The sequence below is a fragment of the Podarcis filfolensis genome (assembly GCF_964270895.1).
Source record: "Podarcis filfolensis genome assembly, chromosome: 8".
NCBI lineage: Eukaryota > Metazoa > Chordata > Lepidosauria > Squamata > Lacertidae > Podarcis > Podarcis filfolensis.
This window is the reverse complement of record NC_139611.1, coordinates 88,768,801-88,794,770: the sequence shown is the minus strand read 5'-3', so window position 1 is coordinate 88,794,770 and position 25,970 is coordinate 88,768,801. Positions and strand designations below refer to the sequence as shown.

Here is a 25,970-nt window from a genome sequence, read left to right as displayed (position 1 = left end):
GACCAAACTGCGGGAGGCAGTGGAAGACAGGAGTGCCTGGAGTGCTCTGGTCCAGGGGGGGCATGAAGAGTCAGACACCACTAAATGACTAAACAACAGCAACATATGCATGTGAACCTGGGCTAGTGGTTTCTCCCCCCCCCCCAAACAAATTCTGATCAGTATGTCAAGAAAAAAAACAACCCTTGGCTACACCCTATGATATGTTTGGCTTTCTGCGGAGGCAAAGGGTATCCAGGTGCCTCATTCTTGGGCTCTGGTTAAACAGACTTACTCAAAAATATGCAATATATTTGGGCATCAATGTTTTAAACATATTACTCTTATTCTTTAAAAGAATAAATCAACTAAGAAGGTCTTCTTTCTCACACAGAAAGGAATGCTTTGTCTAAGATGATGGCTGCAATGTACAACATTTTAATGTACAATATTAAAAAAGTATGTCTGTTTCTTGCTTCAGAACTGCTGCTTTGTCCTGTAAGTAGGTTAATAAACAAAGACTTCTTTAAACTGGGTAACAGCCCCAAATATATTTGCTTTTCCAGTTTTTGGGTACAGATCCTCTTGATCTCCTGTTAGAATATGGAAGCCAGGTTGCTAAGTACGACTTGTTGAAAGGAAAACATTTAATCAGCACTGTATTAAAAAAACCCTTCATTTGCTTTCTTTTTTTCTGTGTGCAATTCAAATGGCTGGTTTTGACCTACAAAGCTCTAAACTAGGGATGGTGAACCAGTAGTCTGAAGAGCCACAACTCCCAACATCCCTGACCACTAGTCATGCTGGCTCAGGATGACGAGAATTAGGAGAGATTCATATGGATGATTGGGACTATGATATCTAGAAGACCACCTGCCTGTCCATGACTAAGACCTGGTGTAGAAGCTGCAGCCAGAGTCTGAGCTGGAACAGGAGTGAGCCACTAAAATCTGGAGCTGAAGCAAATAAAAAGAAAATTCATTATCTCAGAAGTGAGCTGTTAAACCAGAAAAGATCAAGAGACGACACATCTATATAGTCACTGCCAGCTCCTCCTCTATCTGGTTCTCTTCTGGTCTTTGCTTGCAGCTGGGTATTCATCCTCCTGAATAGCTTTTGTTGTTGTTGTTGTTGTCTTGTGGTTTAGTCATGTCCGCCTCTTTGTGACCCCCTGGACCAGAGCACGCCAGGCCCTCCTGTCTTCCACTGCCTCCCGCAGTTTGGTCAAACTCATGCTGGTAGCTTCGAGAACACTGTCCCACCATCTCGTCCTCCGTCTTCCCCTTCTCCTTGTGCCCTCCATCTTTCCCAACATCTGGGTCTTTTCCAGGGAGTCTTCTCTTCTCATGAGGTGGCCAAAGTACTGGAGCCTCAGCTTCAGGATCTGTCCTTCCAGGGAGCACTCAGGACTGATTTCCTTCAGAATGGAGAGGTTTGATCTTCTTGCAGTCCATGGGACTCTCAAGAGTCTCCTCCAACACCAGAATTCAAAACCTGAATAGCTTCTTCCTCCTAATTAGAATTCAGATCAAGTCAGGGCTTGGCATGGTGACTGAAAGGGTAATTGGGAGGCAGGCAAATCACCTCTGAGATGTGGTTCTGGAGGCTGTGTTTGGACTACTGTGGGCTTTTCCAGGTCTTCGGTTGTAGCAAGGTTCTCCATAGGGTCCCTAGCCTCCAGGATCCTGACACTGCCCCATTCTCTGAGGTCATCTTCTAGCACAAATGTCCTGAAACCTTCTGTGGTTAGACAGGTAGTAACTGGGCACAGAGACTTTTCTGTGCTGGCACCACTTTCCTCAGCTAAGATCTTTATTAGCGTGACTTTATTGTCTTACAGATGATAACTTAAAACTGATTTATGTTCCTGGGCATTTGATAACTGGCCTATTTTATAGTGTTGGTTTAATTTACCTTCGTGGTGGATTTGACTAAGAATTGTCGAGAAAAGGTTTTTCACAATGTTTTTTCTGATCATTTCAAGGCATTTTATAGGTAAAATGGCGGCATGCAATTATCTTAAATAAAAAAAACATGCTGAAAAGACCAAAGCATGTCCTATGAATGATGACTGGCAGAAATGGAAGTAATGCTGTCATCTTCACAGTTATTGTGGAGACTGAACTTCTGGGAGGAAGGTGGCAAACTGTCTACTGCCAACACTCCATCGACAGAGATAATTATGAGGTGATTAATGATGGTCAAGATGTAAATCTTAGGTCAGCTAAACCTCCCTTTTTAAAATTACTTTTGAGATATGACAGAGAATCGGAAGTCCTCTTTATTTATTTATTTCTCTTCTCTTTTTAATTTCCTTTTTTATTATCTTTATATCTTCCTTTTCTTATTTTATCTACTGATCACATTTTTGTACTGCATTAGATTGTTATAAGATGTACACTTTTTGTTTCTTCAGCTTGTAAACCGCTATGAGTATTGTAAGATAGAAAGGCGGTATACAAATTAAAAAATGATGAAAATGATGATGAAGACAGGAGGGCCTGGCGTGCTCTGGTCCCGGGGGTCACGAAGATTCGGACACGACTAAACGACAACAACTCTGGGTTGATGAGGGTTTGCACATATTATGTACTGAGTTGAATAGGATCCAAACTGCAGCAGTCTGATTGGTCCTAGAACAATGCAGCAGTATGATTGGTTGGCAGGAACCACCCAATCATGCTCCAGATAGAAGTGAACCCACAACCTGATTGGCTTACAGTAGAATTCCGGAATTAGCCAATCATGTGCAGCCCATTGTGTAAATAATGTATATAAAGCAGATGCTTTGAGGGGACTTTCATTCATTCCTCCTCACCACTATGAGCTGAATAAAGAGCATGAAGTCACTTTGCAACTCTGAGTATATTTCAGCACATGAAGGCAATGGCTGGCTGGTGAAAGACCCTGTGTGAGAAGTGGGGAAGGGAAGAAATTCCAGGCTGGGAGGCTGGGAGAAGAAAGGGAAGCTGCCTGGTGAGAGCTGGGAAAGTCCACCCCCTTCTGTGTGAGGCAAGGGTTAAGATCTACCTTTGAGAGAGGACTTTGTGTTTCCCCTTCTTTTTTCCTTTCCTTTCCTTTTTCCCTTTTTCTTATTTAGATCTGTCAGGGAACTGTCATCTGAGACGAAGGAGGTGAAAGGGCTCATGGAGGGTGAGAGAGACCACTCAGCGGAGGAGGGGACCAGCAGGGGGAGAAGTGGAGTTACAAGGGAAAGTGAGTCGGAGGGAGAGCTCAGAGATACTTCAAGCGGGAACAGTGGAGAGGTTTCAGGACCTCCCGTAGGCACACCCACTCCTCGGCGGAAACTGTCACGCCGAGAGTCCAGAAGACGCGTTTCCGTCAAGGAGCTTTTATGCTGGAAGAAATTCCGTAAACGCCCACTGTCCGATTCAACGAGCGATTGATGGAGCCATGCTTAAGGAGCTCCATCACAGACAGAGGTTTGGGAACTTAGCCATGCTCTGAGGGATCAGGATTTTACGCACAAGCAGCTCACCATCCCATCACAGCAATCGGACAGTCCCTGAAAGCAGCTTGTGCAGAGAGGCATCATGAGCAACCCAGCTGGAGCCGGAGGAGCAGCAGGAGCTGGAGAAGGTCCAACTCTGGAAGAAAGGTGCAGAGTTTTGGAACTCGAGCTAGCAATGCAAACGGCGAGGCTAGAAGAAAGGAGGGCGCAGGATGCAGAAAAGGCAAAAGGCGCTACACTAGCAAGAAAGATGCCAGGAATGGTGCAGAAGTTTGGGGGGGACCCCAGGAACTACCAAGCCTTTAGGACAGAGATGCAGTATGCTCTTGAACTGCAATTTAACGACTTTCCCGATGAGGCATCGCGAGTGGCGTTTGTGATTGGCCATCTCGAAGGAGGGGCGAGAGACTGGGTCCGGCCCCTGATGGCAGGGAATAGTGACATGCTGAAGGACGCGAGGAAGTTTTTTCGCGCCATGGATTTGATGTTTTCCAGCGAGATTGAACAGGGACTGGTGCGCAGACAATTGATGGCTTGCAAACAGGGGAGCCGATCGGTTCGTGAGTACTGGACTGAGTTTACAATGTTGATACATAAATTGGGGTGGGACCTATCGGCGGAACCCATTCAAATGCTCTTTGAAGAGGGGCTTTCTTCGGCGGTGAAAGACGAACTTTCCCGGGCGCCCAGGGCGGAGTCTATGGACCAGCTGACCAAATCAGCGTTGACCATTGGAGCGCGCCAGGAGGCAAGAGCCTTGGAGAAGCGGGAGGGGAAAGGAGAGCGTTGGAGGGATTTCCGCATTCCAGAGATTCCAGAACCCAGTTTCCCGCCCGGAGAGCCGATGGAAGTTGGAACAGCGCGCGCGCGCGCAGTTTCAAATCCCAGTGAAGGGAGGAAGAAGGAGGGAAAGAGCGCCAAGAAATGTTACCTCTGCCAGCAGCCAGGTCACTTTGCCAGAGTCTGCCCACAAAGAAAGGAATGGCAAGGGATGGCGGGAGCTGTTGGGGGGAAGGAGGAGGAAGTCCAGGAGCCAGTAAAAGCCAGCGCCTGTCTGCCGCTGTCAGGGCACTGCAGACAGGCCAAGGAGCAGTAAAAGTGCCCACTCCGGAACCTCCAAGACCAGCTCTAGTAATAGAGGTGCTGCTAGAGCTGGCAAATGGATACCCACTAAAGACCAAGGCGCTGTTGGACTCAGGCAGCTCCTGTAATTTTATGAGCAAGGAGTTTGCAGCTGAACACCAGATACAGACACTCCCTTTAAGCAATCCCCTGCAGGTCACCACGATCGATGGGAGGGAGCTGTTGGGGGGAGAAGTTAGCCTACAGACCGTCCCAATGGTTATGAGGGTGGCAAGGCACACTGAAAGGATAGCATTCAATGTAGCCACCCTGGGAGGGGCGCCAGTCATTTTGGGAATGAGCTGGCTAGCGTTGCATGACCCGCTAGTGGGCTGGCATCAGAGAGTGGTCTCCTTTGGGTCAGCACATTGCCTGGAACACTGCAAAGAGGGAAAGGTGCCAGAAGGGGCAAAAGCCTCTCTAGCAGGGATGGAAGTGGCGGACAAAGGGAAGGTGCCCAAACAATACGCTGACCTGAGCAAGGTCTTCAGCGAAAGGGAAGCAGATAAACTACCACCGCATAGAGACTTTGACTGCCAAATTAACCTGGTCCCTGGGGCCCAGCTCCCTGTGGGCAAGCTGTACGCCATGTCAGACAGGGAAATGCAGGAGTTGAGGGAGTTTATTGACAAAAACCTGAAGAGAGGTTTCATCAGAGAGTCCAGAGCGGTGGGGGGCAGCCCAGTGTTTTTTGTGGACAAAAAAAACACGGATAAACCGAGATTGATCGTGGACTACCGGCGGCTGAATGCCGTGTCAGAACCAGTGACTTTCCCCATGCCCAGAATTGATGACATTTTGACCAGGGTGAGGAAGGGAAAGATATTCACGAAACTGGACCTGAGAGGAGCGTACAACCTGATACGAATAAAGAAGGGGGATGAATGGAAGACAACGATGTTCACCCCCCTAGGGGCTTTCGAATATCTCGTTATGCCCTTTGGATTACAAGCAGGCTCCGCCTGTTTTCAATCGTTCATGAACCATGTACTGGGACCTTTGCTCTACAAGAGTTGCGTGGCCTTTCTCGATGACGTGCTGATATATTCAGAGAATGAGGAGCAGCATGTAAAGGATGTCAGGGAAGTGCTGAGCCAGCTGCAAGCAAACCAGTTGTGGGTGAAATTGGAGAAGTGTCAGTTCCACGCCAAGGAGGTGGAATTCCTGGGGTACCGCCTATCAGACAAGGGATTAGCCATGGATCCAAGCAAGGTACAGGCGGTGCTGGAATGGAAGACACCAAAAACGAAAAAAGATGTGCAAAGGTTCTTAGGGTTTGGGAACTTTTACCGTAAATTCATCAAGAACTTTGCCCACTTAACGGCTCCCATCACGGACTGTCTGAGCAGCAAGAAGAAATTCGTTTGGACGGCGGAGGCGGAGCACGCTTTTGAGGAATTGAAAAAGGCATTCGCTTCGGAAGAACAGCTCCTGCATGTGGATTTACAAAAACCCATGAGAGTGGAAACTGATGCCTCAGACCGCGTGGTGGGGGCGGTGTTGCTTCAGCCAGGGAGCAATAAGTCGGAATGGAGACCGTGTGCCTTCTTTTCGCGTAAGCTGAACAAATCCGAGAGGAACTACACGGTATATGACCGAGAACTACTCGCCATTCACGAAGCGTTCCGGAGATGGAGACACTTACTAATTGGTGCACAGCATAAGGTACAAGTATGTACGGACCACAAGAATTTGGAGTATTGGAGAACGGCACGAGTGCTCAACCAACGACAAGTGAGATGGGCCCAGGAGTTCTCCAAATTCCATTTTGAAATCTGCTATGTGCCAGGTCCAGAAAACATCAGAGCGGACGCTCTCTCTCGCAAACCTGAATATTTGGAGGGGGAGGGAGCGCCAGAAGAGAGACATATTATCCCAGAGGACCACTGGGTGTGTGGTGCGGCCTGGGTGGGGCAAAGAGAACTGGTAGAGGGAACGGTAAATGATGAGTACGCCCAGGATAAGCTCAGAGGTTTAAGGGGAGAGGGAGAAGACCCCGGAGGTTTTGAAGAAAGAAACGGGGCATTGTATTACAAAGGGGCGCTATATATACCTGAAGGGGAATTGAGGGGGAGAGTACTCAAACAGCTGCACGACAATCCCACAGCGGGGCATTTTGGGCAACACAAGACCATGTGGTTGGTGACCAGGGAGTTTTGGTGGCCCAAGGTGAGGGAGGATGTACGGGAGTATGTGAGAAGGTGTGACCAATGCCAGAGAGCCAAAGGAGAAAGGCGGGCGCCAGCGGGGTATTTAGAACCGTTACCCACACCAGAACGACCGTGGGAGGCGGTGTCGATAGATTTTATGACTGATTTGCCCAAATCCCAGGGGAAAACCGCCATACTAGTCGTAGTAGACCAGTTAACTAAGATGGGTCACTTTGTAGCTTGCTCACATGCAGTCACGGCGGAAGAGACAGCAAAATTGTTTGTAGAACATATTTCTAGGCTGCATGGCGCCCCCTTGAGGCTGGTTTCCGACAGAGGGAAACAGTTCACGTCCAGATTCTGGAGGAAGCTTATGAGCTTGTTGCACGTAGAGGTCAACTTTTCGACTGCCAGGCACCCTGAGACCAATGGGCAGGCGGAGAGGGCAAACGGTATCCTTCAACAATACCTGAGGTGTTATGTCAATGACAGAGAAAACGATTGGGTCGAAAAGTTGGCACTAGCGGAATTTGCTTACAATAATGCAGAGAATGTGTCCACCGGGATGAGCCCCTTTATGGCTAATTATGGGTGCCACCCCAGGGCGTTTCCAGGGGAAGGAGGAGAGAGATGGAGTGTTCCGGCCGCTGAACCTTTTGTAGAAGAAATGGAAGCGATCCATCGTCAACTCCAACACAACTTAGAAAGGGCCAAAGAAGAATATAAGAGGCAGGCAGACAAGAGTAGAAGGGAAGGTGAAACAATTAGGGTGGGGAGTCGGGTCTGGCTATCAACCCAAGGGTTGCCGTTCAAGGGTAGTTGCAAGAAATTGAGACCCAAAAGATTGGGACCATTTGAGGTCATCCAACAGGTCAACCCAGTGGCTTTCAGACTCCGGTTACCGAACCACATGAAACTGCACCCAGTATTCCACAGGTCATTACTGTCACCATACAGGGGGGAAGGTGAAGGGGTATCCACACGGGGGCCAGCCATAGAAGAAAGGGAAAGCCGCAACTATGTGGCAGAAATCATCGACTCCAGGTGGAAGGGTAATCAGGTGGAGTATTTGGTCGCGTGGGAAGGGGAACCGGAGTCGGAAAACACCTGGGTGAAGGCAGAGGAGGTCCATGACGAGGTCTTGATCGAAACGTTCCACCAAAGGTTCCCGAGGAAACCTCAACCAGTAGCGAGGTTCCGGAGGGAGTACTTTGGCACCACCGACGATGAGGAGGAACTGGAGGGATTCAGGGAATCAGAGTTGGAAGAGGGTACAGACTCCGAGGAGGAGGAGTACTTGGAAACCGGGAACAGCAAAAGGTGGAGGGAAGTGTTCGAAACTTCGGAAGATGAGGGAGGTTCCTTCAGGGGTTTTGCTCCCTCGCCTCCCGCAGAGGAGGGGAGGGAAGGGGGTGAAGGGGGCCCTAGAGGGGAGGTGGATGTCAGGGAACTGTCATCTGAGACGAAGGAGGTGAAAGGGCTCATGGAGGGTGAGAGAGACCACTCAGCGGAGGAGGGGACCAGCAGGGGGAGAAGTGGAGTTACAAGGGAAAGTGAGTCGGAGGGAGAGCTCAGAGATACTTCAAGCGGGAACAGTGGAGAGGTTTCAGGACCTCCCGTAGGCACACCCACTCCTCGGCGGAAACTGTCACGCCGAGAGTCCAGAAGACGCGTTTCCGTCAAGGAGCTTTTATGCTGGAAGAAATTCCGTAAACGCCCACTGTCCGATTCAACGAGCGATTGATGGAGCCATGCTTAAGGAGCTCCATCACAGACAGAGGTTTGGGAACTTAGCCATGCTCTGAGGGATCAGGATTTTACGCACAAGCAGCTCACCATCCCATCACAAGATCACTTTGGCTTTTTATTGTGTGATGAAAGGTTTCAATAAAACATTCATGCAAAACTAAATCTCCACAGTTACTGTCTCTTTACTGGTAGAAAACACTTGCTGAGAAAGAGAAAATGAAGACTCTGGGATCTGGGCCATCTAATGAAACTGATTTGCAGTTGATCCAGAACAAAGCAAAAGAAAATATTTCTCCTCACTATGCAGAAAAAAGCTTACAGAATTAATTGCTACAAAACTTGGTGCTGACCAGTAGAGTGCTCTGAATTTGTTTATCATGGAGTTTATAGATTGCTATTAATCATGAGAGCTAAAAATGGAACTTTAGTGTTCAGAGGTAGTGCTGAATACTGGGGTACAAGCAAGAAGGGAAGGCACAGTTGCTTTCACACACACAAGTTTCCATCATCAACAGGCTGTCTGTCGGAGACAGTGTGTTGGACTAGATGACTGCTAAATCCAGTATGGTAAAGCAGTTCAGATGCTCTTAAGTCATAGCTACATTTAGTCGGCCAATTGGTGCCAAAGAAGGATAGAACTTTCTTTATGTATGCAACAACAGCAGTAAGAATACTTATTGCAAAGTATTGGAAGACACAAGAGCTACCCACCCTGGAAGAGTGGCAGATGAAGGTGACGGATTATATGGAATTGGCGGAAATGACTGGCAGAATCCGAGACCTGGGAGAAGAGTTGGTGGAAGAAGACTGGAAGAAATTTAAAGACTGTCTTCAGAAATACTGTAAAATTAATGAATGTTAAAATGATGTTGGATTGAAAATAAGTGGCATTAGCAACAAAGTTAATAAGAATATGCAAAAATGAATTGATAATGGATGAAAATATAGAGTTATAATATGTTAAGATACAGAGTTAAGATAATCGAAAGAGGGTAAGGATTTGCTGATTTGATTATTTAAATGGGAATACAAAAAGGGGAGGTGTGAGGAGGCCAAGGAAATAAGTTAATGAGTTCAAAGTTACAAAAAACGGATTTGTTTTTAATTCTTTTTTAGCTATTTGTCTTTTGTCTTTTGTATTTTTATTCCTTTTTTCTTTTTCATGTATTTTTCTATGTTCTTTTTTTGTATCTTTTTCTTTTTATATGACCTTTTTTCATTTTGTAAACTTATGTTTTTGTAAAACGTCAATAAATATCTTTAAAAAAAAAAAGATGTCAAAGCTACATTGCCTGGAGACAATCAGTCAGGTTGTGTATCCATAGCAGTGACCACAGGAGGAATGACCACTGGGAGGAGCACAGAGGGAAGAAATGCCCTGGAGGTTTTGCCTTCATCTGCCCCAGATGCAACAAAATATATCTCTCCTGTATCGGTCTCTACAGCCACAGCAGACGCTGTAACCCTCCAATGGTTTGACTTCACCCACAAAGCTGCCTTCCATTGTCTGCTGAGGAAGATGGATGCTAACAGTTATTTGCCTATATAATGCAATGGTGGTCCATCTTACAGGGCTGTTCCTCTATGTAATTTATATAGTCCGCACCAGAAGCACTAAAAATGCAAAGGCATTTCTTCCCTTGCACAGTATCCTGAAACAACATACTGAAATACTGTTGTTTTTTTTTAATTTGAGATGAACGTTGTAAAACATACTTCCTTCCTGTTTATTCACAAATGTACACACAAACACTGAGAAATGGTAGATCTAAATGGCAGTTTCCTGGAACAATCCTATGAATGAGGCTCTGAGTCCTTTAGGATCCTGCTCAGATAGGTTTTTCCTGAAGAAATCGCAGGATCATCTCACAAGCAAATGAGGATTTCTACATATACATATTCTTAGATGTACTGCAATAAGCCAACACGTTAGCATAAATTCAATGCCTCAGCCTTATGCGCATCACTAGCCTGGACAGTGTTGTTTTCTTGTACTTACCTGCCAAATCTACATGGACTTTTAAATTAAATTACTTCCACTACTACTGAAAACAGCTCACAGAAGCATGAAATAAAATGCAATACAAGCAGCACAATAAACAATCAAATGAAATATAAATCTTTCATTCTGTCAGATGAGAATAAAGCCCCAAAGCAGCAGTTCAGAATAATAAACAAACAAACAATTAATTAATTAATACCCCAGCCACTCTGGGCGGCTCCCAACAGAATATTAAAAACACGATAAAACATCAAATATAAAAAATTTCCCTAAATAGGGCTGCTTCAATAAAGTCTCCAAGTTTCCACATCATTGCTTTTCTAATGTGTTTTAAAAGACTTGGGTGAACAGCACCAGATAAAGGCACTGCCAGGGCTTGGGGGGGGAGCTATTCCACAGCTGAGAAGACCCTCCCCTCAGCAGCCATCCACTTTCCCTCACTTGAAAGGGGCACATGGAGAATGGTCTCTGAAGAGATCTTAAGGCTTTGTAAGGTATATACAGGAGAAGGCAGTCTTTCAGAAGCTGCTTCTGGCGCAACGGAACACCGAAACCAGAGCAGCGCACGGAAACGCCAGAAACCTTCCCACCAGAGCAGTACCTATTTCTCTACTTGCACTGGTGTGCTTTCGAACTGCTAGGTTGGCAGGAGCTGGGACCGAGCAACGGGAGCTCACCCCATTGCGGGGATTCGAACCGCCGACCTTCTGATCGGCAAACCCAAGAGGCTCAGTGGTTTAGACCACAGCGCCACCCGCGTCCCTCAGATATCCTAGTCCCAAGCTATTAAAGGTTTTAAACCAGCACTTTAAAGTGAACCCAGAAATGGACTAGGTGTAGATGATAAACTGGTGTAGATGATAAATCACTGGTGTAATATGACTGAAATGCCCAGTCCCAATTAATAATAAATAATAATAATAAATTTTTATTTATACCCCACCCTTCCTGGTTCAGAAAACAGGGCTCGGGGCGCCTAACAACAAATTTAAAACACTTAATTGATGCTACAAAAAACAGCATAAAATACGGTATAAAATGTGAATAACAATAAAATCAAAAATCAATTTAGGGGGAAAATCCATCCAATAAACATTAGATGATCACCAGGGCTAGCTGGCTAAATTAGTCCTATTTGGGCCAGCGAGGAGACCAGGGGAGAATTAGCTGTGGGATCCCAGAGTGGGGAATCTTCATAAAAAGAGAAGGGGAATAAAAGATCAGGCTAAGTTCAAGTTGAAAGCCAGGTGGAATAGCTCTGTCTTGCAGGCCCTGCGGAAGGAGGTTAAATCCTGCAGGGCCCTGGTCTCCTGGGACAGAGCATTCCACCAGGTCGGAGCCACCACTGAGAAGGCCCTGGCCCTGGTGGAGGAGAGTCTGACTTCCTTAGGGCCCTGGACCTCTAAACTAGGATTATTCATGGACCTTAAGGTCCTCTGCGGGGCAGACCAGGAGAGGCGGTCCCATAAATACGTGAATAACCTTCTCCTAATATTTGCCCATGCACCCTACCCCAGAACTTCACCCCGGTCTTCAAGTTACAAGCAAACAGAAGGAGCCCAAATGGGACAGGTGGGTACCACTTACTTTTCCAGCTTCTTCTTGCAGACAGACTCACGGCTCTGATCCAGCAACTTCCTCTTGCAGTTGAACTGGTCGCCACCGAATCGGCTGTCTTTGTTCGAGACCTTAAAGCGCCCGGGGGAGATGAGGAAGCCATCTCTCTCCTTGAGGTTGTTGATGGTCGCCAGGTCATTGCGGACACTGCTTTTCACAGCTTTGCGCCCCTGCCTCATGTGCCGAAGCACGGCCACGGCGGCACATGCCGCGAGCACCAACGTCATGAGCCCCAGAGCAAAGGAAACAGCCAGGGCAACGGGGAAAGGGCCTTCAGCCACCCGCTGGCTGCTCACAGGGGTGGGAACCTGAACTTTGAACTCACAACTGGAGCCCATGTAGCCGGATGAACACTCACAGACGTGACCCGAGAAGTGGGTGTAGCAGGTGCCACTATTCAGGCAAGGGTTGGAGCCACAGGCGTCCATGCGGGTACCACAGTCCTTTCCGCCATAGCCCAGGGTGCAGGAGCAGGTGTAGCTGTTGGGGCCATCGATGCACGTGCCTCCGTTAGCACAGGGGTTTCCTGCGCAATCATCTATGTTCAATTCACAGTGAGGGCCAGCAAAACCCTGACGGCATTTGCAGATCACGCTGCGGCCCAGATCCAGACAGTGGCCACCTGGAAAGGAAAGGAGAGGAAATTACAGAGACACGCAAGCAGGTTAACTGCTGAAAACCAGCCAAATATTTTTCCGCTCTATAAGACGCACCAGACCACAAGACGCACCTAGTTTTTGGAGGAGGAAAACAAGAAAAAAAATATTCTGAATCTCAGAAGCCAGAGAGATCGCTGGACAGTAAAAGCAGCAATCCCTCTTGCTGTTCTGGCTTCTGGGATAGCTGCGCAGCCTGCATTCGCTCCATAAGACGCACACACATTTCTCCTTACTTTTTAGGAGGGAAAAAGTGAGTCTTATAGAGCAAAAAATACGGTAGTTTATTTAGTCCTGGACACCTGTGGCGACCAAGCCATCGTTTCTACCCCAAGGCAAATGTTTAGAGTAAGTCACTATTAAAGCACAATACATCAAGCAAAGCAATAAACCCATCCAAAAACCAGAGAATATATTTGCATAGCTTTAAAAGGACATTCCCTCTTCCCAGGCAATTGTGGGAACTGTGCTGTGAGGTAATGGCCAGGGATCAAATGAAAAATGAAATTTCAATTTCTTGGAAGTCTTGAAAGTTAAAGCAGGGAAAAAAATCAGGTTCCAATCCAGGTAACGAGGAGGTAACCGAACGAAGCCTGGCACCTCGATACCCAGACAGGCCTGTTGAGTGATGATGATGATGATGATAATAATAATAATAATAATAATAATAATAATAAATTGTATTTATACCCTGCCCTCCCCGGCCAGAGTGGGGCTAACACCAATAAAATTTCAGTAAAAACATAATAAGAAAAAAAGAAAAAGAAAAAAACAATTTAAAATACAGGTTAAATTGCAATTTAAAAAGGCAGCCTCATTTTAAAAGTTTAGACCATAAGGGGAGGGAAACATAAAGGTCAGACTGAGTCCAAACCAAAGGCCAGGCGGAACAGCTCCATCTTGCAGGCCCTGCGGAAAGATGTCAAGTCCCGCAGGGCCCTGGTCTCTTGGGACAGAGCGTTCCACCAAGTCAGGGCCAGTACTGAAAAGGCCCTGGCCCTAGTTGAGACCAATCTAACCACCTTGCGACCTGGGACCTCCAAAATGTTGTCATGTGTGGACCGTAAGGTCCTCCGTGGGGCATAGCAGGAGAGGCGGTCCCGTAGGTACGTGGGTCCTAGGCTGCATAGGCCTTTAAAGGTTAAAACCAGCACCTTAAACCTGACCCTGTACTCCACCAGGAGCCAGTGCAGCTGGTAAAGCACTGGATGAATGTGATCCCACAGCGAGGACCCCGTAAGGAGCCCATAAGGAATACATAAGCACCACCTCTTAGTCATGAGCTAGCAGAAATTTAAAGGAATCGAGTCCTAGCTTGCAGCCTTGCACTCTAGAATGCCCCATCTGTCTTCTCAACTGGCTGCATATAGGGAAGCAAAGGGAGTTGGGGAATTCTCAGTAGGGTATACTTTCGTATTGTTCCTAGTTTGAGGGGTCTGAAACCTCTAAGTCTCATAGGCAACATCAGGCACCAAGCCCTCCGTAAGGGTGAGACGTAGTGCTCAAATTATGGGGAGAGGAACAAGATGGACAAGCACAGAGGAGGGCAACCAAGATGATCAAGGGTCTAGAAGCCAAGCCTGATGAGGAGCACTTGAAGGAGATGGGTATGTTTAGCCTGGAAAAGAGGAGACTGGGTGGAGATATGATAAGGTAAAGGTAAAGGTAAAGGTACCCCTGCCCGTACGGGCCAGTCGTGTCCGACTCTGGGGTTGCGTGCCCATCTCGCTTAAGAGGCCGGGGGCCAGCGCTGTCCGAAGACACTTCCGGGTCACGTGGCCAGCGTGACGAAGCTGCTCTGGCAAGCCAGCACCAGCCCAGCACACGGAAACGCCGTTTACCTTCCCGCTAGTAAGCGGTCCCTGTTTATCTACTTGCACCCGGGGGTGCTTTCGAACTGCTAGGTTGGCAGGCGCTGGGACCGCGGGGATTCGAACCGCCGACCTGACGATCAGCAAGTCCTAGGCGCTGAGGTTTTACCCACAGCGCCACCCGCGTCCCGGGAGATATGATAGCTACCTTCAAATATCTTTTTCTTTTTTAAAATAATTTTCATTAAGAATTTCAACATAACCAAGTATCAAAGCATATCATCTTAATCCCCCCCCAATTTCCCCCCTCTCCCCTCCCTAAGAAAAACCCTCCCTCCCCCCAAGACTTCCCTCAGCTCCTCTCTCTGATTTTTCAGCACGTTATTTTCTGCATATTAGAAAATTGTGAAGATCCTTAAATTATCTGTCTATTATGTTGACAATCAATAAATGTGTGTACGTTTATTCAAAACCTGCCAATTCATTTTGTGTTTTTTTAAAAGTAGTTTGTAAAGAGTTCCCATTCTTCTTTAAAGTCACAGTTGTCCTTGTCTCGCAGTTTGTATGTCAATTTCGCCAATTCTGCATAATCCATCAATTTCTCTTGCCACGCCACCTTCAAATATCTTAAGGGCTGTCACATGGAGGAGGGAGCATGCTTGTTTTCTCCTGCTCTGAACTCGAACCGATGGCTTCAAGTTGCAAGAAAGGAGATTCCGCTTAAACATTCAGAAAAACCTTAGTAAGAGCTGTTCGGCAGTGGAAGAGACTTCCACAAGAGGTGGTGGACTCTCCTTTCCTGGAGGGTTTTAAAGAGAGGTTGTGTGGCCATCTGTCAGGGATGCTTTAGCTGAGATTCCTGCATTACAGGGGGTCGGACTAGATGACCCAACTCCAAGATTCTATGATCCCATGGATACTGCAAAGCAGTGATATAAATGTGGAAGTGCAGGAACTCATCTTGTGAGCCCCCATAGCCATGTTGGGATGCTTGCAAGCAAACGGGGGCAGTTGGCAAGCCCACAGCTGGCTTAAACCCACCGGCCAGGCAATCTCCGGTCCTCGGCTTAGCATGAAACAGCAACCTGCAGCTTCAGAAGCCTTCAGAAGCTGGAGCACGCTCTAATCAGCAGAGTTATTAACACGCAACAGAAGTGACAGAGAGAGGCTGTGTAAAGCATATTTAAAGGTAAAGGTAAAGGGACCCCTGACCATTAGGTCCAGTTGTGACCGACTCTGGGGTTGCGGCGCTCATCTCGCTTTACTGGCTGAGGGAGCCGGCGTACAGCTTCCGGGTCATGTGGCCAGCATGACTGAGCCGCTTCTGGCGAACCAGAGCAGCGCACGGAAACGCCGTTTACCTTCCCGCCAGAGTGGTACCTATTTATCTACTTGCACTTTGATGTGCTTTCGAACTGCTAGGTTGGCAGGAGCTGGGTCCAAGCAACAGGAGTTCACCCCGTCATGGGGATTTGAACCGCCGACCTTCTGATCGGCAAGTCCTAGGCTCTGTGGTTTAACCCACAGCGCCACCCATGTCCCAAAAGCATATTTACAGGCAGTTTATTCAGCGTACATCAAGACAAAGGAAAAAACATGTCTTCTCCCTTTTGTGTCGAAGCAAGCAGCATAAGCAAAAGCTATACACAAATGGAAGTTCCCAGCAAGCTGTGCTGGAGTGTAAACAGGCATGTGACACACAACAGTCATGCCTGTACTTAAGGTGGAACAGAATAGTCTAACAAGCCATCCCTCCAAGGAGAATCAAAAATTGCAGGCAGCTGTGTTGATCCAACAGAACATGCAAACAGAGCAGCAGTACTTGGCACAATGCCCAGTTTTTTGGGATTAGCATGACTGCAGTCTTTTGCAGCTTTCTAGGAGTAAGCAGAGACATCACCTTGCCAACAAAGGTCCGTATAGTTAAAGCCATGGTTTTCCCAGTAGTGATGTATGGAAGTGAGAGGTGGACCATAAAGAAGGCTGATCGCCGAAGAATGGATGCTTTTGAATTCTGGTGCTGGAGGAGACTCTTGAGAGTCCCATGGACTCCAAGAAGATCCAACCTCTCCATTCTGAAGGAAATCAGCCCTGAGTGCTCCCTGGAAGGACAGATCCTGAAGCTGAGGCTCCAAGACTTTGGCCATCTCATGAGAAGAGAAGACTCCCTGGAAAAGACCCTGATGTTGGGAAAGATGGAGGGCGCAAGGAGGAGGGGACGGCAGAGGACGAGAGGGTGGGACAGTGTTCTCAAAGCTACCAGCATGAGTTTGATCAAACTGCGGGAGGCAGTGGAAGACAGGAGTGCCTGGCGTGCTCTGGTCCAGGGGGTCACGAAGAGGCGGACACGACTAAACGACTAAACAACAACAGGAGTAAGCACCATTGAACATAGCAGTGCTAATCACATAGTTCCTGCCTTTAAACCACTTTAAGCTTTAATCAAAGGATATTTAGTCAACTGAAACGAAACCTTCAGCTTTTAAAAAGAAATGCAATTATATTAAATGTTACCATTGAAAGTACTAGCATGAAGGAGGAACCCCGTTCAAAGAAAAGGGAAGAAGTATCCAACTTCTATTTATTTTCCCCATTCTCCAGCTTCTCTTGTGTATGCAGTTCCCATCTCCACCTCTCATGGACCACTTGGAAATCGCTGGTCCTGGCAGAACGCTTAATGGCTTTTCTGGCTGCAATAGCAGCTGCAATGCACCATGTAGATACGTTGTGATTTTTAATTGCATTTAATTGTTTCTTTTATTATATTATTGTTGTTGGCATCTGTCTGTCTTGAGAGACAATGGAGTGTGCCTCCAGGGGTGAAGTCATACTGCTGTGTTAAAAGCACCAAAGTGACCTCTCTGGAGCGCAAGCCTGGGCAGTGTGCATGGAGGTCATGGGCTGCCCGGAGAACAATACACCCCCCCTCGGTCTCGTTGATGGGGTCCAAAGGAAAGCAGTGTCAGGAGTTCAGCCTACACTCGAGTAGGACCCTGGCAGAGACACATGCCCGACTGGCATGTTCTCTCCCTCCTGGTCGATCGTTCAGGAGCTTCATAAGCTTTCTTCAGCCCAAACATCACAGCGACTGATGCCAACCGACACCGGCAAAGTTTGCGCGGCTTGCGAAACAGACCTCAGCAACTCAGCATTTTGGCTAATCTACTTCATTTACATATAAACACACACGGAGCACTGCAACACGGCTCCCTCTCTCTCTCTAGCATCAGACAGCAAAGAGAAAAAGAACAAAGGACAATAGTCCCACTTCGCGGAACACAGTAACACAAACATCCTGTCTCCGTCACTTCCCACTCGGTGGAGTCAAAACATACACCGTCATGTGAAAGACAACAATCCCATGACTGCAATCACGGAGCAGGAATACTAACAAGCAGAGCAATAAGTTTTGCACCAGCTTGGCTGCAGGAGTTGCTGGAAGGAGGAGTACAAGGCACCAACAGCCACCCTCAGCTGGTTTAGCTGCCAGTTGAAGCCATTCCCACAGTGGCATAGCATGGGTGGGGGGAGCCATGGCCCTGGGCACCCCCACAACAGACTCCCTCATCAAGGCCAGAGCTGCAGGGAGGCAAGTTGCGCCCAGGCCTCCTTCTCCTCATGGCCAATGAATAATAATAATAAATAATAAACTTCTATTTATACCCCGCCCTTCCCTGTTCAAAAACCGGGCTCAGGGTGGCTAACAACAAACTTAAAACACTTATAAAAGCAGCATAAAATACAGTATAAAAACATGCATAACAATAAAATTCAAAAATCAATTAGATAATCCCCAGGGCTAGCTGGCTGAATTGGTCCTACTTGGGCCAGCGAGGAGACCAGGGGAGAATTAGCTGTGGGGTCTCAGAGCGGGTGATCTTCATAAAAGGGGAGGGGGAGGGAAGAGAAGGGAAATAAAAGATCAGGCTGAATTCAAATTAAAGGCCAGGCGGAATAGCTCTGTATTACAGGCCCTGCGGAAGGAGGTTAAATCCTGAAGGGCCATAGTTTCATGGGACAGCGCATTCCACCAGGTCGGAGCCATCACTGAGAAGACACACCTGTGCCTTCCCTGGGCTGGCCAAGAGGGAGAGAGGAAGAGGGAGGGTGCCATTGCGTTGCCACTGCCCACCAAGGAGGGAGGGAAGAAAAGGGAGTTAGGAAAGCACTGCGGGAGCCATGTGTGTTGCCCAGTTTGCCTTGCTGCAAGGACAGGAGGGTGAGGCAACACGGAGGTGCTCCTGGCTTCTCAGTTCTCTGCCTTATCTCTGCTCTCAAGATGGAGCTAGTTTGCAAAGAGAGACTCTCTTGATTAGACACTGGCCGGTGAAGGGACTGACTGCTGCCCAGTCCACCAGGGGGGAGAAACACCTGCCCTGCCCCAGGTGCCGGCAACCCACACGACGCCCCTGTGTTTCTGGGGTGTGGCCGCTGTCGCACGCCGACAACTTCTGGGAGCTACAGGTGAGAGATGAGTTCAGGGTGGGGGACCAAAGGGGGACAAACTATCCCAGAAGGAGCACAACATGGCCCCCACCAGAGATACTACCCATCCCACAACACCACATACAGTGGTACCTCGGGTTACAAACGCTTCAGGTTACAGACTCTGCTAACCCAGAAATAGTACCTCAGGTTAAGAACTTAGCTTCAGGATGAGAACAGAAATTGTGTGGCGGCGGCACGGTGGCAGCAGGAGGCCCCATTAGCTAAAGTGGTACCTCGGGTTAAGAACTGTTTCAGGTTAAGAACGGACCTCCGGAACAAATTAAGTTCTTAACCCGAGGCACCACTGTACTATACAGTCATACCTCGGGTTAAAGATGCTTCGGGTTAAATCTTTTCAGGTTGCGTCCCGCGGCGACCCGGAAGTAACGGAATGGGTTACTTCCGGGTTTCGCCGCTTGCGCATGCGCAGACGCTCAAAATGATGTCACGCGCATACGCAGAAGCGGCGAATCGCGACCTGTGCATGTGCAGATGCGCAGACACGGGTTGCGTTTCTCTCAGGTTGCAAATGGGGCTCCAGAACGGATCCCGTTCGCAACCAGAGGTACCACTGTATTGACTAATATATTGTCTCTCATCTTCAATGACAAGTTCACAGACATGCTTTGGGCCACCGAATGAAACTCACGGACCGCAGTTTGGGAAACCAAGTTCTATGCTAATCTGTCATGAACAACAGCAAAACTTGAAACTCTCATTAGTACCTCATTCACCTGCTGGAGCACAGGTATCCTTTACTCTCCTCCTTGCTCTGCAGTAACAAGCCAAAGCACTGTCTCAAGAACCCAGAAAAAGATTGCTATGGCCGATGGCTGAACATCCCTTTGTTGTTGCTTATTGAATTTATATACCGCCCTTTACCTGGGGGTCTCAGAGCGGTTCACAAATTAGACAGATTACTGGTTAACAGTGCAGAAATGGCTGACTTGATGTTTCATCAACAGAATCTGTTAGGACAGGAGTTAGCAAACTTTTCCAGCAGGGGTCTTGTCCACTGTCCCTCAGGCATTGTGGGGTCCAGACTATATTTTGAAGGGAAAAAAAGGAACAAATTCCTATGCCCCACAAATAACCCAGAGATGCATTTTAAATAAAAGCACACATTTTACTCATGTAAAAACACCAGGCAAGACTCACAAATAACCCAGAGATGCATTTTAAATAAAAGCACACATTTTACTCATGTAAAAACACCAGGCAAGACTCACAAATAACCCAGAGATGCATTTTAAATAAAAGCACACATTTTACTCATGTAAAAACACCAGGCAAGACTCACAAATAACCCAGAGATGCATTTTAAATAAAAGGACACATTCTACTCATGTAAAAACACGCTGATTCCCGGACCATCCATGGGCCGGATTGAGAAGGTGATTGGGCCGGATCTGGCCCCCGGGCCTTAGTTTGCCTACCCATAGGTTAGGAGATGTTTTGTGACAGGCTTGTGCCATACGTCTGGAAAATTCTGCAAGTGCCAGGAAATCGGACGTCCTGGGGGAATTTTTGAATTTCAAAGAGATGTCCGGAATTTCCCGTATGTATGGTAACCCGGTTCCCTCCCCCACTGAGCTGCGGAAGGTGTGCCCCCCCCTTACATGGGGAGACCCAAAGCACGCTCGTGCTCCCGACCTCCCCACGTGCAGCAGCCCCAGCTGAGAAGCAGGAGGGGAGGGCGAGAGTCTGCCAGCCATCTGGAGAGGAAAATAAAGACGACTCAGTTATCCTGCCCCCGCCTTCCTCCCCCCTTGACAGCCGCTGTATTACCTTGCCAAAGCTGCTGCCTCGAGGAAGGCAATCTCTCCCCTTTCCAGGACGCAGAACAGGAGGCGAGGAGCCCGGCTAAAAGGGAACAGGACACCTGTGGACACTTGCTTGGGAGCAGATCCAAAGGAACTTACCTCCTCAGTCCCACCCTCCCAAAGCAGGGGCAAGGGGGACCTCCACAAGGAACCTCCCTTTCTTTCCCTGCTAGAAGAAAAAGACGAATCTGCTCCTGGAGACACTGGGTTGTTGTGTTTTTATTGTTTGTTTTGGGGAGGGAGGCTGCGCCACTGCCCCCTTTCCCTTTGGGCGGGGAGAAAGAAAGAAAGAAAGAAAGAAAGAAAGAAAGGAAGGAAGGAAGGAAGGAAGGAAGGAAGGAAGGAAGGAAGGAAGGAAGGAAGGAAGAAAGAAAGGAGTTGAAGTTAAAGAAAGAAAGAAAAAGCTCAACAAAGTTCAACGACTTTGGGGGTGTCAGGAATTGGACTTTTTGAAATATGGCAAGCCTATCTTGATGCTTTTGAGTTATGGTGCTGGAGGAGACTCTTGAGAGTCCCATGGACTGCAAGAAGATCAAACCTCTCCATTCTGAAGGAAATCAGCCTTGAGTGCTCACTGGAAGGACAGATCCTGAAGCTGAGGCTCCAAGACTTTGGCCACCTCAGGAGAAGAGAAGACTCCCTGGAAAAGACCCACAGGATCAGGCTAAAGAATCTATCTAGTCCAGCATTTTTGTTTTCTACGGTGACCAGTGCAATCACTTGTCCCTGAGAAGTCCACAAGCAGAGCTTGCAGGCAAGAGCCCTCGCCAACAGAAATTGATATTTCTTGGCGTGCTGTCTCCAAACATAGAAGTTCTCATCCATACCCTGCAAAATGGAGACAGAGAGTCTGAGTGGTTTCCTTCATAGAGATGAAGGCATGCATTTAAGAGCAGCTTTCGTTCAGCAAATGTTTTCCTTTGAAGAGCCAACATCCTCAAAATCCATTGAGGCTTAATTTAAGCATGCAATAACAATGCTTCCGAGAACATAGAGGAAGATGGGCAATTTCTGATTTAGATCTCATCACAGGCAGACAACAACTCACTAAGTGACCTCACTCTCATCCCCAGTTCTGCAACAGGGGAACAAAACTGGTTTTTCTCACAGGTCATGGATCATCACCTTGTCGTGGTGAGTGGCCTCACATGTTCCTATGATCCTTACGAGTGAAGCCGTCAAAAGTCTTGTACACCCAGAAGGGTCACTCAATGTGGTAAGGTCAAATGGGATTGAGCTAGACAAAGAATGATCCAAGAAGTCCTCAATGGCAGAACAGGCGGAAGATAACAAGTAGTATGTTACAACAGCTGTGAAGGTGGATGAAGGCTGCAGCAAATAAGAATCTACTGGTCGTCGTGATATCCATACTATCAGAATGGAGCCTTACTGTGAAGATTGTATGTTGGTGAGCATGCACTGATCTTTACACATAAAACAAATTAACACACAGGCATCTTCCAAAAACCCATCTGAAACCCAAAAAAGTCCCATGACGATTGGCAAATAGTAACGAGGGCAGGACCCTGAAATATGGAAGCCCCTAGTTATGAACCAGCACATGGGCAGTGGATACAGATTCAGTCATTCTGACTCAAGGAAAGAGGCACTTGAGTAGCTCAGCAGCTGTATCCATGACTGAGCAGTCCTATTTAGGATCTACTCTGCTCACCCCGAAAAGGGGGCGAGACTAGAAAAGGTGTCTCTAAACATAGTTTCCCTTTTTCCCTTGTCTGGATTACCGCGCCCAGTGGGGTCACCACCCAGTGGTCATAAAATATAATTGAACTTTGGAACATGGAATATACAGACTTTGTTGGATAACACAGCTAATGAGAACTGCCATCATTGCAAGAGAGTTGTGATGTTTTAACATCGATATTACAGCACTTCAAGAAACTCGAAGAGCAGGACAGGGACAACTGAAGGACGAAAAAGGAGGCTACACATTCTTCTGGAAAGGTCTACCTAAACAAGAACATCAAATACATGGAGTAGGCTTTGCTATCAAAATTGATTTTGTGAAGCTCTTGTCAGAAGTTCTTACAGGCATTAATGAGCGGCTTTCAACCCTTCGAATAAAACTTGCCCGAAACCAACAGGCTAACTCCCCACCGGAGTAGAATCATGTATTGATGGAAAGCTCTTTAATCTGAGTAGACTGAAAGCAAAGAGTAAGGTTACCATAACTTCTGTCATAGAGCTTCAGTATGCTGACGACATGGTGTATGCACTCTCAGAGGACAACCTCCACTCCATCCTAAATATCTTCGCAGAAGCTTACAGAAAGCTTGGTCTATCGCTCAACATTCAAAAAACCAAAGTGCTGCACCAACAAGCACAAAACAACCCCTCTGCAGTGTAACGTTGGTGTAAAGTTGGAAAGTGTTGATCACTTCTCCTACCTGGGCAGTTACCTTTCCACAAGGGCCAACACTGATGCCGAAATCCAGCATCGTCTGAGCTCTGTGTGTGCAGCTTTCTCCCGATTGAAGTGCAGAGTGTTTGAGGACATTCACAGGGAAACCAAAATGCTTGTTTACAAAGCTATTGTACCACCAACCTTACTGTATGCTTGTGAAACATGGACCACTTATAAACGCCATCTCCAACTCCTCGGAAGATTCCATCAATGGTGTCTCTGAATTTTTTTTACATATCACTTAGGAAGACAGGCGAACTGGAAGAAGCAAGGATCATGAGTGTTGAAGCAATGATTCTTCAACATCAACTTCATTGGACTGGTCATGTTGTCCGGATGCCTGATTACTGTGGTACCTCAGGTTACATACGCTTCAGGTTACAGACTCCACTAACCCAGAAATAGTACCTCAGGTTAAGAACTTTGCTTCAGGATGAGAACAGAAATAGTGCTCCAGCGGCATGGTGGCAGCGGGAGGCCCCATTAGCTAAAGTGGTGTTTCAGGTTCAGAACAGTTAAGAACAGTTTCAGGTTAAGAACGGACCTCCGGATCGAATTAAGTACTGTACTTAACCCGAGGTACCACTGTATCATCTTACAAAGTACTGTAACTACTCTATTCTGAACTTAAAAATGGAAAGAGTGGTGCTGGTGGTCAACAAAAGAGGTTTAAAGACTCTCTCAAGGCAAATCTAAATAATGTATTATAAACACAGACAGTTGGGAAACACTGCCTGCAAATGCTTCAATTGGAGAACAGCATTTACCAGAGGTGTCCTGGGCTTTGAAGACACTCAAACTCAGGACACAAGGGAGAAACGTGCTAAGAGGAAGGCACTTTTGGTAAACCCTCACCATGACCAACTCCCATCCGGAAACCTATGTCCCCACTGTGGAAGGATGTGTGGATCCAGAAGTGGCCTCCACAGTCACCTACGGGCACACCATTAAGACCGTGTGCATGGAAGACAATCTTACTCAGCAATGAGTGATCTCTAAAGAAAAAGAGGTAAGCTTCACTAAAATAATGTAAGTTAACTGCTTCAGACACAAAATTACTACATAAATGCCAGCTGTAACTATCGCTCCTCTACTACTGAGAAATTTTCTGTCAAAATCATTCATGTCTCTTACTACTCAGACCATAGAACACCTCTCCTTAAATACCTGTATTTTCTTCTGATCAGTTCTAGGAGCCAGCAGAAGCTCCTTATCCTTCAAAACCCTCCATGACCTTGATCCCTACACACACACACACACACACACCTCTTTGCGTTCATAGCTTTCACCCTCCCAGTTCTTACCATTGTCAGCTGCCCCAACGCTGAGTTTAAATAACAGAATGAAAAATATAATACGTTCTTGGTTTTGGTGTTTTCCCCAACTTGTGCTTCCATTTTTTATATACATGGCTGAACTTGCAAAACAAAAAAGGCACGTTTCTACAGCATAGGCCAGCATACATATCAAGGATGATCAATTTTTGGGGCCCATGGGCACTCTGCCAAACTGGATAAATTGCCGAAGGGAGCAGGAGAGGGGAAGAGGAAAGCAAGTCTTCAACCACCAGTTTATGTCTATGTCTCATCCAGAAAGTATAACCAGAGACATTTTGGCAAATATAAAAAATCCACCTGGACAAAAAAAATTACGCCTGAAAAATAGGGCATGTCCTGAAAAAAGAGAACACGTGTCAACTCTGGTCATGGAAGTCTTGTAGAACACACCAGCCAGGAAGCTAGGCAATATGCCTCTCTCCAACAAGAAACTCCCAATTCTTACAACTAAGTGCAGTGCCACCTAAGGTAAAGGTAAAGGGACCCTGACCATTAGGTCCAGTCGTGACCGACTCTGGGGTTGCGGCGCTCATCTCGCTTTATTGGCCGAGGGAGCCGGCGTACAGCTTCCGGGTCACGTGGCCAGCATGACTAAGCCGCTTCTGGCGAACCAGAGCAGCTCACGGAAACGCCGTTTACCTTCCCGCCGGAGCGGTACCTATTTATCTACTTGCACTTTGATGTGCTTTCGAACTGCTAGGTGGGCAGGAGCAGGGACCGAGCAATGGGAGCTCACCCCGTCGCGGGGATTCAAACCGCCAACCTTCTGATCGGCAAGTCCTAGGCTCTGTGGTTTAACCCACAGTGCACTAACTATAAACTGACACTATTCATACATTTGCTGTACTCAGTGGCGTAGCGTGGGGTGCAGGGGGGGCCGCACCGGGCGCAACATCTGGGGGGGGCGCGCTCCACGGGTTAGGGGGCGCAAAATCCACGGGTTAGGGGGCGCAAATTACTTGCCTTGCCCCGGGTGCTGACAACCCACGCTACGCCACTGGCTGTACTGCCTTTTGTGTAAAGAACAAACAAATAAATCAGCACTTGTGCAACATTTGGTAGTTCAGGTAATCATTTACCCATCTCAAAGTCTCAAGGACAAAACTCTCTCAAGGCTCTAAACGCAATAGTTCTTTCAATGAATTTCACATGTTACAGCTTCACAGTCTGAACAAGCAACTTTTTTGCAGGTCAGGCCACTATGCAATGAAATTCTCTAGGGTTGGAATGGATGTTCAAATTTATCTATCCACAGCTATAATAGTTCAGCAGAATTGCTGTCAGTGAAGATGACTGTAACATAAATGAGCAATATGTGGTTCATGCTGTCTCAAGATTATCT

At 47.3% G+C, this 25,970-nt stretch overlaps 1 protein-coding gene across 1 annotated transcript in view; it reads right to left on the bottom strand.

The window, feature by feature from the left end:
• DLL3 (delta like canonical Notch ligand 3) overlaps window positions 1-25,970 on the bottom strand; it is a 186,314-nt gene that overhangs the window by 63,031 nt on the left and 97,313 nt on the right. Inside the window, exon 7 of the mRNA XM_083627437.1 lies at window positions 12,062-12,713. Within this exon, the coding sequence (XP_083483563.1) occupies window positions 12,062-12,713 (652 nt within the window). The remainder of the gene's footprint in view (window positions 1-12,061; window positions 12,714-25,970) is intronic.